The 16885-nt window shown below is 53.7% G+C and overlaps 4 protein-coding genes across 4 annotated transcripts; all 4 read left to right on the top strand.

Moving 5' to 3' along the window:
* The first annotated feature begins 254 nt into the window (after positions 1-254).
* MONBRDRAFT_16968 (ABC transporter family protein) lies at positions 255-4243 on the top strand. Its single transcript, XM_001742437.1, has 16 exons — positions 255-303; positions 410-583; positions 687-750; positions 942-974; positions 1069-1233; positions 1378-1528; positions 1665-1743; positions 1842-1988; positions 2065-2272; positions 2368-2413; positions 2507-2541; positions 2643-2763; positions 2859-3121; positions 3256-3320; positions 3488-3758; positions 3924-4243. Exons 1-16 carry the CDS (start codon positions 293-295, stop codon positions 4053-4055), a joined length of 1965 nt encoding a protein of 654 aa, XP_001742489.1. The 5' UTR covers positions 255-292; the 3' UTR covers positions 4056-4243.
* A 286-nt stretch (positions 4244-4529) lies between these two features.
* On the top strand, positions 4530-6903 carry MONBRDRAFT_21795 (zinc finger, C2H2-type domain-containing protein; the record flags this gene model as incomplete). The annotated part of the gene is made up of 3 exons (XM_001742436.1): positions 4530-4649; positions 5031-5093; positions 5131-6903. The coding sequence occupies 3 exons, from the start codon at positions 4530-4532 to the stop codon at positions 6901-6903; spliced, it is 1956 nt and encodes a 651-aa protein (XP_001742488.1).
* A 657-nt stretch (positions 6904-7560) lies between these two features.
* On the top strand, positions 7561-9006 carry MONBRDRAFT_4686 (uncharacterized protein; the record flags this gene model as incomplete). The annotated part of the gene is made up of 3 exons (XM_001742435.1): positions 7561-7743; positions 8163-8261; positions 8671-9006. 3 exons carry the CDS (start codon positions 7561-7563, stop codon positions 9004-9006), a joined length of 618 nt encoding a protein of 205 aa, XP_001742487.1.
* An 855-nt stretch (positions 9007-9861) lies between these two features.
* MONBRDRAFT_3317 (uncharacterized protein) lies at positions 9862-13953 on the top strand (the record flags this gene model as incomplete). The annotated part of the gene is made up of 3 exons (XM_001742434.1): positions 9862-9957; positions 13658-13765; positions 13873-13953. Coding segments are annotated over 3 exons (285 nt in total), but the record flags the coding sequence as incomplete, so codon positions are not given.
* Positions 13954-16885: the final 2932 nt, after the last annotated feature.

Below are 16885 nucleotides of genomic sequence, written 5' to 3'. Positions count from 1 at the left end.
ACAAGCGCGTCTCTGAATTACAGGAAGTACTCTTTCATTTCTCTGCACGTCGGGCACCATCCACGCTCATCTCTCTGAATATTTCTCCTCCATTGCGTACGTCTCTCGACGATCAAGCGCGCGATGGCTCGGGATCGAGGCATTTTTCCAACGCCAGCTCGAAGCGCGCGCACTGCGGCGTCCAAGTCCGTCGTTGCCTTGGAGGCAGGAGCCCGTTTGCTTGATTTGATTTTTTTTTTTCCTTGAGCGACTAATCCCTGATCAGACCCCGCCAGCCCTGTGCACTGGCACCATGAGCATCACGTAGGTCGAGGCAGCTCCCAGCTCATGGCTTGTTTGCGCTCACCCGACCTAACAACTCACACGTGCGTGGTGCGGGCGAATACGAATGGACACGGTTGGTTGACAGGATTGACGTCGACTCGGCGCTGTCGCAGCCATCGCTTGACCTGGAAAAGGATCCGGTCAAGCCAGGACTCGATGACGCTGATGTCCCAACGCTGAACGAGAGCCAGCAATCATTCATCGCCTCGACATCTCTCACGTTTCACAACCTCCGCTACTCGATCAACATTTCCAAGACGTATGCTGGCGCCCCTTATCCGCGCTTTTCTGTGCATCCCTGCCTGTTGTGTTTGCTTTTCCCGCCTGACCCTCGTTCCGTGGTCCTTTGCGTTGGGATGCAGCGAGCAGCGCGAAATCCTCCATGGCATCTCCGGTCGCTTTGGTGGCAACGGGCGCGGTGAACTGGTAGGGGTCCCGTGGCACCCCGTCCCCTTCAAATCTCCGTTCCCCTCCCCCCCTCCCCTTTGCTTTCTTTTTTTTTTTTTTTTTCTTTTTTTTTTTTTTTTTTTTTTTTTTTTTTTTTTTTTTTTTTTTTTTTCGTGGCCGATGTTGGTGCGCCATCTCATGGACGTGTGTCTGTGCCGGCTCGCCCACAGGTTGCCATCATGGGCCAATCTGGTGCTGGGAAGGTGAGTTGTACCTCTTGTCGCCTGCCCGTTTCAAGCTGTGCCACGGGAGCTTGCCCGCTTTTCTTATATCCATGGTGCTTGTTTTCCGTATTAGACGACCATGCTTAACGTCTTGGCGCAACGCTCCCAGGGCGACCCATCGGGCAGTATTCTGCTCGCCGGCAAGGAAATTTCACGAAACGCGCTTCGCTCCCAGCTCGGCTATGTCCATCAGGACGACCATCACTTCCCTGAGTTGACCGTCTTTGAGACCTTGATGGTAAGCCTCCCGTGCAATGGGCCATTGCTGACTGCCTTGCTTGAGATTGTCGCTTGACTGCTTTTAATCTTCCCCTTGGCTCATTTGGCGAGAAATTTATTTATTTTTCCCCTTTGTAACTTGTCTCATCATCATGTCTTTTAGTTTACGGCAGGCTTGTCCATGCGCGATACGCCCGACGAGGAACGCGCGAAGCGCGTGGAGCACGTCCTGCAGCTCCTTGGCCTCAGCAAGACCCGTGACACTCAAGTTGGCGTTCCATCGGGCGTTGCCGGTGAAAGTCGTGGCATTTCCGGTGGGTCCTTTGCCTTTCTGACAGCTGTCACCAGCAGCATGCGCTACCTGTTGGCCAGCCTTGCTTCGGCTGACGGCTGCGGTCTGTACATTGGAATTGCTTGCTTGTTCTTCACGCCCTGATCATTTGTTCGCAGGCGGCGAGCGCAAGCGTTTGTCCATTGCCGAGGTCATGCTGCACAAGCCTTCCATCATCTTCCTTGATGAGTACACCAGGTTTGTCATGCTTGGACCATTCGCTGCGGCCCACCGGGCTAGCTTTGTTCGAGTTCCACTCACGTTGGCCGCACGCGCGCCGCGAGTGTGATTTGTAGTGGTTTGGATAGTCCGACGGCGCTTCGCATTACAGAACTGCTCTGCCGTTTGCGCAACGCAGGCCACACAATTGTGGCCACCATCCACCAACCTTCATCGGATATCTTCTTCCTTTACGACAAGCTCTGCCTCCTATCGATGGGAAAGTGCGTTGAGAAGAACCGCCTGGTTCGCTCGGCCCTCTGATTGTGGCATGGCTCATCGCCGATGATTGTGCTCCAGGATCATTTACTTTGGCAGCCCACGCCAGTCAGTGGCCCACTTTGATCGCCTATTGCCAAAGGATCCTTGTCCCACCTATTCCAATCCAGCAGAGCATCTTGCCAAAATTACGCACCTGTCTGATCAGACTCGCGTGGAAGACCTCGAGCGCCTGATTGCCGCAGCTGATTCCCTGCCGAGCTACAAGAGTCTACTGCAGGAAATTGAGGTACGGCAGCGCTTGAACATGCCTAAACAGTGGGTCCGGCACAGACAAGGTATTTATTCACTGTCGACGCCGATGTAATGTTGTCGTGTGTCCAGGTCGAGGCCAAAACAGCTCAACCCAAGCCTCGCCGTCGCAGCAAAGGTTGGTGTGGAATGCACGATCTTGGAGCGCCTGCCCTTGCCACTCGTCTTATTATCGTCCCCTCCGCCACCCTGTGCGCTTTGTCATTTATAGAGGACCGCGAGCTGGCGAAGGAACGAAGCCCATCGGTATGACTTTTGGTCGACTGGGGATCTCGCCTTGATGGGTTGCGGCAGCGTGCGCGCGCCGCCGTGGTCTTACTTTTTGTTCTTGCTTCTGCCGAGAATAGCTGCTTTCTCAGTATTCCTGGCTCATGTGGCGCAACTGGCGGCTGCTAACGCGCAACAAGCTCAAGACGCGAGTCAAAGTCATGGTGACCATCATCCTTGCTGTCCTCTTGGGCGTCATCTGTGCGTGAATCCCACCCCGTGTCGCCGAGAGGAGACCGTCAACCCTTTGTTGGCACTCATTTTTTGTTGGTATCTCTGCCGGTGCCGTTTGGCAGACTTTCAACTTCCCCATACCTCAACGGGGTTGCAGGACCGGTCCTTCTTTCTTCTCAACACGGCCATGCTCGTGGGTGTCCGGGTGTCCATTGAGACAATTCGGTTCTTTCAGGTGGAGAAGCAAGTCGTGCTTCGCCAAGCCGAGCAGGGCATGATCACGGCAGCCCCCTATGTCACGTCACGCATCTTGACTGAGATTCCTTCCTTCATCCTTCTGCCTTTGATCTTTATCGTCATTGCCTATCCTCTCGTCGGTTTCCAGGTGGGTGTGCTTTCCGCCACACATTTAATAGGTGTCAGGTATCAGGCTTTTCGGAATAACGGCTTGAGTTGTGTACAGTTTTGGGTTGACCCGCACACCGTGTCATTCACCTCTTCTCGGTCTGATTGATATAGATGTCAGCATCTAACTTTTTTATTCACTGGGCGAGCCTCTTCTTGATCAATTTGAATGCTTATGGGTACGACATGGCGTCTAGGGTGGCAACATGCGGCTGACGGCGGCGCGCACGCATGCGCGTCACTCTCATCCTTTGGAACTTCACTTAAATTGTGTGTGTGTGTGTGTGTGTGTGTGTGTGTGTGTGTGTGTGTGTGTGTGTGTGTGTGTGTGTGTGTGTGTGTGTAGCTATGGTCTACTCATGGGCAGCTTGATCATGAGTGACGACATCCTGGCTGTGGTGGCACCCTTGATCATCTTCCCGATCATGCTGTTCTCTGGTCTGACGGCCGTCAACGTACCACCAGGCTTATCCTGGATCGAATATCTGATCTATCTTCGTTATGGCATTCTGGCCATGTTTCGCTCGGAGATTGAGGACCAGACGTTTTATTCCAGTTGTACCTACCAAGAATACACGGATAACTCAACCAAGTGCTCCATTCGGACTGGCAAAGAGGTCAGGTTTTTGTGACTTTTTTTTTTTTTCGTGTGTGTGCTTTCAGCTTGGCATGGGGTTGGAGGACCGTTCATGTGTTGGCCCAACACCTGAAACTCGTCTGGCAATCGTGTTTGTGTGCGGGCCCCACCTTTTTTTGTTCATGTTGGGTCTTGTGTTGCTCAGGTCGTAGGCGAGTACGGTATGGATTTGGTGACGCGGGGCGAGGCGTTGGCGATCATGGTGGGGCTCTTTTCTATCATGTGGATTGGGGCCTACATAGGGTTGCGCCGGGTGTTTGGAAAGCGCCAGGCGTAAAGTCTTTGAGTTTGAGTGTGTGGGCACAGGCGCGCCCACACGGCACACATCTATCCTTTGAGTCCCTCTCATGCTGCGCCCTTTGATAGCTCTTTGTTTTTTTTTTTGGCTTTTCTGTTTCTGAAGAAAGGTTGTGTGAGAGATTTACATTTCCCATGATGAAGGAAAAATTCAAACAAAATACCTGACTCAAAATCATAAAAAAAGTCACATGAAACAACTGTTGCCCCCTAACCTCATGCACAGAAGGCTTGATGCAAAGAAAGACTGAAGATGAGTATGGCTCTTAACGTGTATGGAGGAGAAGCGAGTACGGTGTCTATTTTCGTTTAACGACGTGCTTCTCTTTATCACCTCGCGTCTCGCGAGACCCGAGACTGACTCCGACTGGCTTGGTGGTGAGGCTTGTATGCAGCTGCCCTTTGCGCTGTGGGGTGGTGGGTGTTGAGGCTGTTGGTCTGTGACACCGGCGTCATGGCAAGCGACACCGGCGTCGACATTAAACCGGAGACTAGCGTCGCGGAACGCTTTATCTGCTTCACCTGCCAAAAAGAGTTTCCGACTGCCAATGACCGTGAATATCACCAACGTCAGGTAGGCCCTGCCGTTGCCCACATGGTCAAGATGTGACTCGTCGAGTGTGTTGTGGGATGTCTGGCCGTGTGTCTTTGTTGTTGTTGTGATTGTTGTTGTTGTTGTCGTGTTTGTGACTGCCTTTTTGAGGATGGAGGCCATTCGCATTCGTCCCATGAAGAAAAAAAAAAAAAAAGAAGAAAACAAGAAGAAAGGGCAGGCAGGCCGGCCGACAAGCGGAGGAGATGGGGGAAAGAACAGGGCCAGAGTTTCAACTGGCTTGACTTGTGTCGTGGTGTGCTCTCGCTCTTCGTGTTGCGTCGTCTTCCTTCTCTTTATCGCCTCGTCGTCTTGTCTTCCATCTTTTCGTTTTCTTTTTCTTTTTTCTCTTCGTTCTCGCAGTTCGGCACCATGATGAGCTCATGCACGAACCTTGGCGCGGGAATTGCATTCTACTTTGTGAGCGTAGGTACACCAGCGGACCGCTCACATTGTCATGGAGGATAGCCGCACCTTTACACTCATGCGTCACGCCGATAATAAGTTCCACTGCCCTCATCCACCGTGCACGCTTCGAACAACCAACGTCTCCAACCTACGTCGCCACGTCATGCGGCATCCCAGCTCGTCAAAAAGACGCTTCTCCCCAATTATCGACACTGTCAGCGTGATTCAAACGCCCGACGAGAACGGCAACATCATCACTCGTTTCTTTCACCCGACCACCCCACAGGCCATCTGTTTTTCGGCCATCGAAGCTGCCGCTGCTGCCGGTATTACCAGCGCCCTCCGACAGGCTACACCCCCTGGCCCTAGACGCAAGCGGCGTGGCGCCCATCAACGGGGTCGTCCTTCCTCCCAAACCAGCCATTCTGGTCAGCAGTCTGGGACCGAAGATCCTGATGATGACCCGGAAGATGCTGACATGGCTCATGAATCTGATGGGCCAGGTGAATCCAAGCCCAAAGTCGCCAAGATTTCCGATTCGGATGCTGCCTTGGCGCTCGCTTCCATGGGACAACGTCGTGAGGCGCCTGCGGCACCACCCGCTCCGCCAACTTCCACCTCTGTTCCGGCAGGGCACGTCTCAATACAGCCATCCAGTTTGCCAAGCCAGGCCATGCACGTGGCCGGTTGGCCCATGCCCTCGATGTACATGACCAGTTCACACCCACAGGCATTGCCGCAGCAGTACGATGGTGCAAAGCAGTTGACCTCCCAATCCCAGCCAAGCCTTTTGCCGCCGCAAAAGGCCTCATCATCCCTCTCTGCCGCACACTCGGCAGCACAACCTGGCCCCCATACCGCTTCCCTCATTCAAATATCGCCCACAGCGGCCCTTGCTTATCGTCAACAAGCCGGACCCCAAGTCAGTTCAAACACACTAGCCCCGACTCCACTTGATGAGATTCTTGATGGCGCAGATTCGGGTAAAAGTCTGCCCTTTGACGAGCAATGGTCCCGGCACGGCTACATGGATAAGCCCATTGAGGCTGTTTTGGGCATCACGTCTGCTGCAGAGGCAGTTGAGCTTGCTCGATGCGCAAGCTCTCCGTCGCTGTTACCACTTGTGAGCCGCCTCCTGACGCAATTCGACGCCTTGTTGGATGAAAACCTCATTTTTGCAGAGTACTGTGTCGCATCGCTGGATTACCCCGCAAGCCCTGCCTCGCTATCCGGCCGACAGCCCCTGCGCCGCGTCTCTGGGGTCGAATTTGAGCACAGCGTGAAGGTGGTGACATCATTTGTGCAATTCATTGGTGCTCTCGTGGGGCAAGATCCAGTCAAGCTGCAGTCACCCAGCTCAGATGGTATTCGCACGTCGGTCAAACGCTTGCGCCTGAGTCTCAGCCCTGATTTGCAACGAGCTGCGGACCACTTCTTTGCCTCTTTGCCTGACAGCAGCGACCCCAGGGCCAACGACCAGACTGCTCTGTCTGCTCTGCGCGAATTGCTGACCAAATTGTTTCTGTACCGGCCACACCTCTGCGACCGGCATGAAGACAATCCATTGTGGCGCTTCTTTGCACTTCGCTTTGCAAAGTCGGCCACCTTGGTCGCCAAGCCGACAGACATGCTGGCAGATGCAGAGGCCCTGCTGCACACGAGCCACACCGTTGTTTTGAATCACATCTTGAGCCAGCGTCTGGACCTAGCTTCCTTTCAAGACCAATGCCCGCGCGACCCCTTCAACTCCTGCGCCATCTTGACTGTGGAGCGCGATCGGTTGCAAGACTTTACGAAAGCCAAACGGTTACTTGTCGGTCACAAGTAACTTAATTTTTCTTTCTTTGTTCATGTGCCGTTGTCACTTGTCGGCCACAAGTAACTTGATTTCTCTTTCTTTGTTCATGTGCCGTTGTTACTTGTCGGCCACAAGTAACTTGATTTCTCTTTCTTTGTTCATTACTTGTCGGCCACAAGTAACTCCATCGTTTGTCTGTTCATGTGCCGTTCTTGTGCTCGTTGCGTTGGTGTGAGTAGCGTTATTGTTTTATAAAATTTTTGTCCGGTGTTGGTCGTTGACTATGCGGCTTGCCCTGTTCCTTCAATTCATGTGTCCGCAAAGCATTTGGCATGCAAGCCAAAGACGACCTCTGACCGATTCAAGCCGTGGAGCTGATGCAAAACGACGAAGTAAAGAAAGCATAATGTCACGCGACTTTGAGAATCACACTACGGCACAACGCAAAGATGTGTAGGGTACAGGGGCAAGCGCGTGCGTGACACATGGATACATTTGCTTGCAAGCAAAATATGGACAATGATAATCTGCTGGCCTGCGAATTGAACCTTACACAATGTTTTCATGTGTTACAAGTGTGTGCCATGTTCCACATTTGTTTACCTCAGCAAACAATTTCGAGTCGTCATGGGCTAAAAATAGATGGCGCGCATTTTTTTTCCCTGACATTTTTTTTAAAAACGAAACATGAGTCAACACGATGGCAGCCAGAGCACAGCGACCCCAGAAGAGCGTCTCGACTTGTCCGAGCAGGATCGTCTGAAGATTTGCCGTGCTTGCATGGACGAGGACCTGGATCAGGTGGTTGAGCTGTTGTCTTCTTGGACACCCGATCGCACGGTGGCGGCCCTTGCCCCCCGCAAACCAGAGGTCTGTGTCCCGGCCCTGGACAACCGGCGTCCCGCGCTCGCACGTCCGCCTTCACTCTCCCCCTCACTCCCATATACTGAAAAACGATGAATGCCAACGATGATTGTGATGTAGCTCGATGCAACGCTCGATGTCTGGGTACGGCGGCTCGCGCGCCCTGATCTGCATGACCACTGTTCCTTCCGCCAGCCGGCTTGGTTCTGACCAGTTGCGTGCGTGCTTCGAGGCATGACTAGCTGCGAAAACCAGCACTGAGCATCGCTACCGAGCTGGGCTTGACAGAGATTGTACAGCGGCTTTGTGCGGCCGGGGCCAACGTCAACGTCCAAGATGAGGTACGAAGCGTTGCACCCACAGACCCACACAGTCCTGACAATTCCGCTGATTAGGCCAACTCATGCTTTTTTTTTCCGGTGCAGCTCGGGCAGACTCCCCTGTTTGTCGCCTGCTATAACTGGGACAATGGCATCGTCCCCATCTTGCTGGACTACGGGGGTGATGTCAACCTTCCCAACAATGTGGGCTTTGCCGGATTGCATTTGCCCTGTTTGCCTTGACCACGCATGATCAGAAAAAGTAGAAATCATGGACTACCCATTCACTTGACCGCTTGTCAATTAGGATGGGGAAACACCACTGCATGCCGCTTGTGAGACGGGTCGTCCCGAGTTGATCTTGTACTTGCTGCAACACCATCCCGACGTGGATGTCCAAGACAATGTCTGTGAGCCCGGTCCAACTTGAACCCCGCATGCTTGCGGCTCTCTCCTGAGCTCACACCTCGGCTCGGGTGGCAGGAGGCCAATCGCCCACTCGACGTTTATTTCAATCGGAACTTCACCTTTGAGGCCAAGGTCCGATCATCATCAGAGTGCGGTCCGAGTTGTGTCCATCTTGCTCATCGAGCTCATCTGCTCTGTGCTGCAGATTGTTGCGGCCATTTTACAAAACAGCACTCGCCCGCATGCCTATAAGGTTGACATTGACAGCGGTACGAAGAAAGTATTGGCCGCCGTCATGCGCGATTGTCCGCCCTTATCCCTGCCTGCTTCGCACGCAGAGGCCGATCCAAACCTCCTCTTGGCACAGCAGGCCAAAGTCTGGTACCAAAGTCTGGCAGTTCTCTTCAGTGTTGGGTGGCACGCAGCGCCCCAAAGCTTCCAACTCAGCGACATGAACGATCTTTGGGCACGCAAGCAGGCCGTTCGAATTCGCCCTTGGTCATACGTGAACGACCTGCAACGCCGACTTAACTATATGTAAGCCACCGCGAGCCGAGCGTCATGAGCACCAATCATGAGCCTTGCAGTCAGTGCGAGCGCACCAAGACGTTCCCATGTCGCAGATGCATGCTGTCGAAAATCATAAAAATCAAAGGATGTCGCGCATGCCTTGGCACCATCTTCTCGACATCATTTGACGCCTGCGTGCTCGTAGGTTTAGTTTACATGTTAGTGTACAGATGAATTGATTTCAGCCCGCCCATCGTCCATGAGTTTTTTTTTTTTTTGTTTTCACAACGTAAGCATCCAAAATGGTGACAATAATTTTGTGTGATGTTTTGTGTGAGGAGAGAGCATTGAATTTTTTGTTGGGCAGGTTCATGGGTACGTGTAAGATGGAGCACACCCTTGCCAAAAGCTCCCGAGAAACCGCAACGATTGATATTGGTGTTTGGGTGTCTGGGTGTCTGGGTGTCTGGTTGTTTTGCTTTGTAGCGGGATCAGTTGGCGATGGTGACGGGCCAGCCCTGTTTCGGGCGTGCTGCTCCTTACAGCCAGAGGATGCAATGCGCTTGCTGAGGAGCTGGGACTTGCCTCGTGCGCAGGCAGCCACGGCTTACCGCAATGAGGTATGTTGCAGGGAGCACGGAAGCATGGCAGGCGGCAACCGCGTCGAAACATCACAATCGTACCACCTGCATAGGCTACAGAAGGGCCACTGCATAAAGCCTGCCAACACGATCTTCAAGGTCCAATACAAGCATTGCTGGATCTTGGCGCCGACGCTGGGGCGACAAGTGACGTGTGTTCCATGCTGGCGTTCGCCGCATGGTCGGTCAACACACAGGCTTTGCATGTCTGACGTGTGCAAAGTGCTTTTGGTTGTGTGCAGCTAGGTTATACGCCGCTCCATCTGGCTTGCCAACATGGTCGTTTGGAAGCGATCAAGGTCTTATTGAGGCATGGCGTGGATTTCAGAGCCAAGACTCATGTAGGTGCTCGGCCCCATGAAAGAGCGGCTCGTATTGGCCTGATGAGCTATGCTGCTTTTGTTGGCTCCTTGGGCTAGTAGTCTGCCGTGGCATGTTTCTCAGCTTGTGCCATGATTTCCAACCAATGACCGCTGGGCATAGCGTGGAAGCACGCCGCTGCATCTGGCTTGCCAGTGTGGGCGCGTAGATGTGGTGGAGCTTTTACTCGCTAGTGGCGCCGAAGTTGGGGCCAAAGACAAGGTGCGGCTTATGCCTCTTTGGCTGTCCACAGCTTTTCTGGGGGTGCGTACTCCTCTCACTCCGGCTGATGTTCTCAGGACGGTCGAACCCCGCTGCATTGGACATGCCCTGACGGACGCTCTGAAGCAGCTCAAATTATTTTGCAGCACGGCGCGAACCCAAATGCCCGCACCAATGTGAGCTTGGAAAAGAGTTGATTATTATTATTATTTTTTTTTCTTTTTCGTGTGGGGAGGGGGGTGTAGTCAGGATGAGCGGGAATTCCTTTTTTTATCTTTCGTGATGCAGAAGCGTTTAAAGCAAACCAGGCCGTCACCCGCTCATCCCTCCTTTTAACCAATGTATATATAGCGCGGAATGACCCCGCTCCTAGTAGTGTGTGGTTCCCGTCGGCAAAGTGTGGAGCTCGTAAAACTGCTACTTCTCCATGGCGCCGATGTGGATGCCCGTGATAACGTGGGACCCTTGATTCAGGCGGCACAGGTTGTCTTCACAAAGCATGATCTTGTTCTTACATGCACCAATGCGATGTGAATCTTAGGCCGGTCGCTGCTCAGTGCAGCTCATGACATCAGCCTACTCGGTCCAGTCGCAGGTAGGGTCTGGCACCCGGCCTGGTATGAAGGACTGGGCGTCTCAATCAACTTGCCTCTTGCCTGCTCTCGCAGATCATTGCCGAGCTTCTGCGTGTCAGTCGTTCCCCTTTCTCCTTTCAGGCCTCTCGCAAGCATGGTACGTTGGCCATGCAGGAAGCCGGTTGCTATTTGTTTTTCCTCGCTGGGGTGGCGGTTTGTCCGTGTAACCGTCTTGTTTGGTCACCATAGTCAGGATCTTGCTTCGCATCGAGCAAAGGAAATTGTGGCAGCGCGCTGCAGCAGTGCTCTATGGCGTTGGATGGAGAGTTGAGCCGAGGTACTTCCAGCAGCGCGACTTGCTGCTCCTCGCCGACAAGTGGCCCTTTATCTGTCCTTCGTGAACCAGGGCACACTTGTGCAAAACGAGTATGCACTGCACCACCAACTTCGGAAATTGAGAGCTCTCAAAGACATGGACTCTTTTGACACGGTACCCAGGATCTGATGTATTTTACTATTTTTGTGGGGGCATTTGTCAGCTTTTTTTCAATTTGAAATTCGATTCTTGTGCGACTGAACAAGCAAGCAGTGGTGGTGCTTTTGGGGTCGACGAGGGCTTGACACAGCGTCCATCGCCATGAGATCGGATGGGAAGGAGCTTCACAGTGCATGTCAATCGAGGAGTGCGCAGAGCGCGCTGTAGCTGTTGAAGAGCTGGGATGATCAGCGCATCCGATCTGCTGCTTCCTTCAAAGAGGTACGAATGGATGGTGCTCGACACGTTTGAATGATGGCATCGCTCCGCATGCGAACGAACGCCTGTCCATGTGTCAATCAACCCACAGCATGGCCGGACGCCACTCCACGTTGTCTGCTGTAACGGTTATCTGGGGCCAGCAGAAATACTGGTAAAACATGGCGCTGATGCCAACGCATGCAACGACGTCAGTGATTCCCTCTCACATGCCTGTTCCTGTAGTCCTTTCTCGAACATGATTCCAGATTCTTTCCTATTCTCATTGAAAAACAAGTTGCCTCACAGGATGGCTGGACCTCGTTCTACCTTGCCTGTGAATATGGACATGTGGACATTGTGAAGATTCTGTTGGAGCACGGCGCGGATACTGAAGCCAAAAATAAGGTGACCATCCTGTTTCTCCTCGCGCTGGCCATGCTTCCTCCTCATTCCTCCACTCGACCTTAAACAAGTTGACCTCCGCTCCTTGCCACGGCTCACCATCTTACCTTGCATGGGTTTTTCAGGATGATTTAACGGCTCTTCATGCGGCTTCTAGGCAGGGTCACCAGGATGTTGTACGCGTGCTTCTAGAGCATGGTGCAAATGCCGACGCGCTGAGCACGGTTGGTGCACCCATGTGGTCGCGATTGAACTGCTCAATCTGCCCATTGATGTCGGCTGCTGGCCTCTCAGACAAAGCAAAGCCCTCTTCATCTTCATCTCAGACTTTTTCGAGTTAACCTTAACGTAAGAAATGGCGCGACGCTCCAGTGCCGTCGCATTGGGCAGTCTCGCCGCTTCTTTTCAATATTGAAGATTGCTGCACATTAGCTGGTTGTCACGTTGCTTCGTGCCAGCTGCCGGTCTGGTCGGTACCGAAGCTGGAAGCCAGAAGGTGGGATGCGCACTCGTTTGACCACGTTCAGGCATGGCTTTCTTGCCTTGCTTACAAGTGCGCTAAACGATATGCATGCTAGTTCAAGCCGTGCTCCTGGCAGAACAGAAAAGGCTTTGCAAGACTCTGATGGCAGTACTCTTCAGTGTTGGCTGGGAAGCGGAGCCAAACGTTTTTGAGGATCGCGCGTTTCACGACTTGCATGGCATTATTAAATGTCTGTGGCAAGCCTAATCAACGTGGCCGGCCCGAGGGTTCGTACAGGAACACCAAGGCCCGCTGGCCCTTTTCGACAAGTGTGTGCCCTTCTCTTCACCTGTGGTATTGACCTTGTAGAGGCAGCCATACATTCGCTCGGCGTCATGGCCATGATGCAACCTTCAGCTTTGAGTGTTTGCATACATCTGGCAGTCGGCCAAACGTAAAAAAATTACAGGTGCCAGCGCCACGCACAATTTTGCTGCTTGCTTCGGAGTTTGTTCATGTGATCGTTTCGACTATTTTTAGACATCACTACAACAGAAACAAAAAGTTGAACATCCCACATGTTGCATTTTTCATCCTCCTTCTTCTGCTTTGACCTCTTGTTTTCTTGTTTTCCTCTTCAACATCCGTCTCGACATCGACATCAGCGGGCTTTTTTTGACTTGACTTGCCTATGTGGTGGTTGTTCGTGTTTGATCGTGCGTGCTTGCTACGGGAACATTGTGGTCGGGGCCTTGCGGCGACGGTTGGCTGAGAGCACCACAGAAGTAGTGATCTTGCCCCACAGTCGACAACGTGAAGCACACCAGTCTCGCAACTCCCAAAGAACCTCGAGGTGAGTCGTTTTCTGCACCAGGCAGGAAAGAGCAAGGCCCGCCGATCGGCTGCCTTTTTGGAAACTGCGCGTGCACGTCAAATTACAGTCCGATTTTGAGTTGTCAAATGTGTTGTACTTGGAGGGGACTCATGAGATTGGTGGTGGATAGAGAAGCAAAAAGCGGTTTTGAAGCGGATGATGAAAGAGATATACCGCTACCATGAGTGATGGTGGAGTGCAGCTGGACCAGGCGTGTTGGTCATCTGATTCACAAGAGGCGCTGCAGCTTATGACCAGTTGGGACCAACAACGTATTCGAGATGCTGCCCAATACAAAGATGAGGTACGTATGGTATGATGTTGCGTGGTATTGGTACACTTGGAATATGACGCTCGATTCGGTGACGCGATGGTATAACATATACTGCATGTTTGCATCATTTCACAGGCTGGCAGAACGCCACTACACGGGGCCTGCTATAAGGGTGATGTCAAGGTAGTCGAGATGCTGTTGAAGCACGGTGCTGATACTAAAGCCAAGAACAGGGTCAGAACAGTGCCTCCCTCTTCCTGCTTAAGCCCTTGTAATGGTACACCTGTACCACATGATGATGATGATGATGCTATACTTGTACGTCACGCTGATGATGCATCATTCCACAGGGTGGCGATACACCACTGCACCATGCCTGCGTTGAGGGTCATGTCAAGGTGGTGGAGATGCTGTTGAAGTATGGTGCTGATACTGAAGCCAAGGACAACGTCAGTACAGTGCCTTCCTCTTTCCCCCTTTTCCCCCCTATGATGGTACACCTAGAGTATCCATGTATGGTGCTGAAGATGCTGTCCCTGTACGTCATGCTGATGTATCATCCCACAGGCTGGCTGGACACCACTGCACTTTGCCTGCATAAACGGTCTCGTCAAGGTGGTAGAGATGCTGTTGCAGTACGGTGCTGATGCTGAAGCCAAGAACAACGTCAGTACAATACCTTCCTCTTCCCCCCCGTCCCTCTTGTTGCTGCTACTGCTCCCGCTGCTCGTCGCCTTTGCCCCGCCCCTCTCTCCTCTACATCCTGCCCACCCGTGCGCTTTCGTTATGCCTCTGGCTCCTTGTCTTCTTTCCCCCTATCCGTGTTCTTCCTCCGTTTTGCGTCCGCGCTTTGTCGGTGCTCCCTGTTCCCCGCCCTGTTCCCCGCTGGTCACTTCCGCTTGCCGTCCTTGCCCTCCCCTTTTCTGATCCATCCGGACACCACTTTACCAGTTGCTATCACTCCTCTGCCTCTCTCGCGCTCCAGCGGCTTTTGGTGGCCGTTTCTTCAGTTTTATCCCGCCCTTTTTTTTCCCTCCTATCTCGCATCCTTTCGGACCCCTGCTACCTGCCGACTCCAGTATACACCACTCGCACGTCTGGCGTCTTCAGCACACTTTAAAGCATTGTTACCTCGCCGGTGTTATGAGAAAGCAAATGCACATTGCCCAACTCAACCCTCGCGTGGCTGCCCACCTCACACGCTCCGATGGCTTGACTGTGACCATGTTCTCAGGATGGCAAAACGCCCCTCGATTTGAGACGTCGATATGGCGACAAGTTGGAGCCCGTGTTTGCTGCTCACGAGGCTCGCCTCGCGCAACCACCCACGCCCCCCGCTACACCCACGCCTGCACCGCCTTCCACCTGGCTGCCGCCTCTGCCCAGCTCCGCACCCACCCTCGAGGTGAGTCTGCTCCTCGCTTGATTTCCCAATGCATTTCCTGTCCCAAACCGCACGGCCTCATCCAACGTACTCACGACCAATGACACCACACAACCCCCCATTAGGCTACTGCCTCTATCGTGGTGGCAGTGGACACTTGGCTAAGGCCACTCCTACCGGAGCGCACCACCACCCATCCCCTCCCCCACCTCGATGCCTTTATCAGCGGTGCCGCCAAACAAAACCCCGATCTTGCAACGGCGGCTGCGGAGATCCAGAGGACCATCGATGAAGCGCCACCAGATTTTCCTGCCATGGACTGGACTGCCTTCCAGGCTACCACCACCCGGGCCCTTGGCGCGCTTGATCAGGCACTTGCAGCGCCCGAAGCGTTGAACAGCCGCTTAGGTCAATTGGACCTCAACTCTGACAACCTAAAATCAGTACTGCAAGAGCTGCACAATGTCACTGCTGGTTTTGAACTGCAGCCGGTGCTTCTCGAGCTTCAGACCGTGCTGGCAGCATGCCCCGCTCTACCCACCGCGTTGATAATGGCACCTAAAGCGCCACCCGCCAGCCTAAGTGCAGCCCTAGACAAAGTCGCCATGCTACGCGACGCGGGGCTCGAGCGCCAAAAACTATTCACCAGCGCCAACAGCCACCTCCAGCAGCTGACGCTGGCGCTAATTACTGCCCTGCGTGCTGTAGCAACAGCGGGAACCATCGACACGGACTATCGCCTCGACACACTCGAACAGTGTGCGCAAGGCTTGGATGTGAGCGCACCGCCTCCAGTGGAGGCATTGCATGAGGCCTGGAAGCAGCTGTGCCTAGCCCACGAAAAGCTGAGCTTGCCCGAGCAGAGCGGCTTGGAGCGACTGATCACCTGGAGAGTTGAGCACGACTATGAGCATCAAGACTGGTATCTGGCGTTTGTGCTTCACGAGGCACAAGCCCTGTTGCAGCAGTTGCATGACATGCTCGACTGGCAGACCAAGACGCTGAACGTGCTGACTTTGTGCAAAGAGTATGCCAGCGGCATCACGCAGAGCACAGATGCCCAAGCCGTACCTGCGCATGAGGAAGCGGCCGAGCTGCAGAAACAAATTCAGGCGACCACGGCAGTCTTGACTTTTGCTCCAGATGCCTTGCGCACTGGCCTTCAAGCTGACTTGGCTGCCAAGAGAGAACGTCTGCGCATTTTGCAGCAACAACTATCAGATCAAACACAGGTGGACCAGGTGGCGGCACTGGCAGAGCTGCTACACCAACACTTCCCAGCTCTGCAGGTCTTTTTGCACCCTGAGCAGAGCACGCTGGGAGCGCGCCTCTGCACAGTGCTTGGCCCCGACCTTCCAACCAGCCTGATCTTGGAGGCCATGACCGAAGTCGACCGGGCATTGTCGCTCTCCAGCCTGGGCCAGCTTGATCTTCATTACAGCCAAAATCACAAGGTGTACAAGGCCCGCGCCGCGCTGAAAGATTCTGGGGAACAAGATTTGGCCGTAAAGGAGTACGCTTTTGCTCGGCAACATAAGCAAGATCAGTGCCGGACATTCCTGCGCGAGCTTCGCGCCATGCGCCAGCTTGAGCATCCACACATTATCCCTGTCCTCGGCGCACTTGTGGATGTACACAGTGGCCACCCAAGCGCCTACCTGGTACAGCCATGGTGTGCACAGGGTGACTTGCAGCAGTGGCTCGGCAAGGCGCGCCACCTGGCCACCTCAACCGTGATTGCGGGTCTGATGACTCAGCTGCGCACCGCCCTAGCCTTTATGCATAGCAAGGGCCTGGTGCATCGGGATGTCAAGCTGAGCAATGTCATGCTGGACGGCTCGGAGGACCAGCCTGTTGTGCGGCTGGGCGATTTTGACATTGCCAAGGCCGCCGCTGAAGCCACCATGTTGCCTTGCACTGCCACCGCGTCGTCGGGCACGGCGGGCTACGTGGCACCGGAGGTGCTTTTCGGCCGGGGT

Source organism: Monosiga brevicollis, genomic scaffold, assembly GCF_000002865.3.
Source record: "Monosiga brevicollis MX1 MONBRscaffold_2 genomic scaffold, whole genome shotgun sequence".
Taxonomy (NCBI): domain Eukaryota; class Choanoflagellata; order Craspedida; family Salpingoecidae; genus Monosiga; species Monosiga brevicollis.
Note: the sequence above shows the minus strand (reverse complement) of the source record. Positions and strands in the feature narration are given on the sequence as shown.

What these genes read in the sequence shown, in the direction of transcription:
- MONBRDRAFT_16968 (XM_001742437.1), top strand. An exon ending in GTCTACTGCAGGAAATTGAG is followed by an intron (nt 2,273 to 2,367) that starts GTACGGCAGCGC and finishes TCGTGTGTCCAG; the next exon opens with GTCGAGGCCAAAACAGCTCA. An exon ending in ATCCTCTCGTCGGTTTCCAG is followed by an intron (nt 3,122 to 3,255) that starts GTGGGTGTGCTT and finishes TGATTGATATAG; the next exon opens with ATGTCAGCATCTAACTTTTT.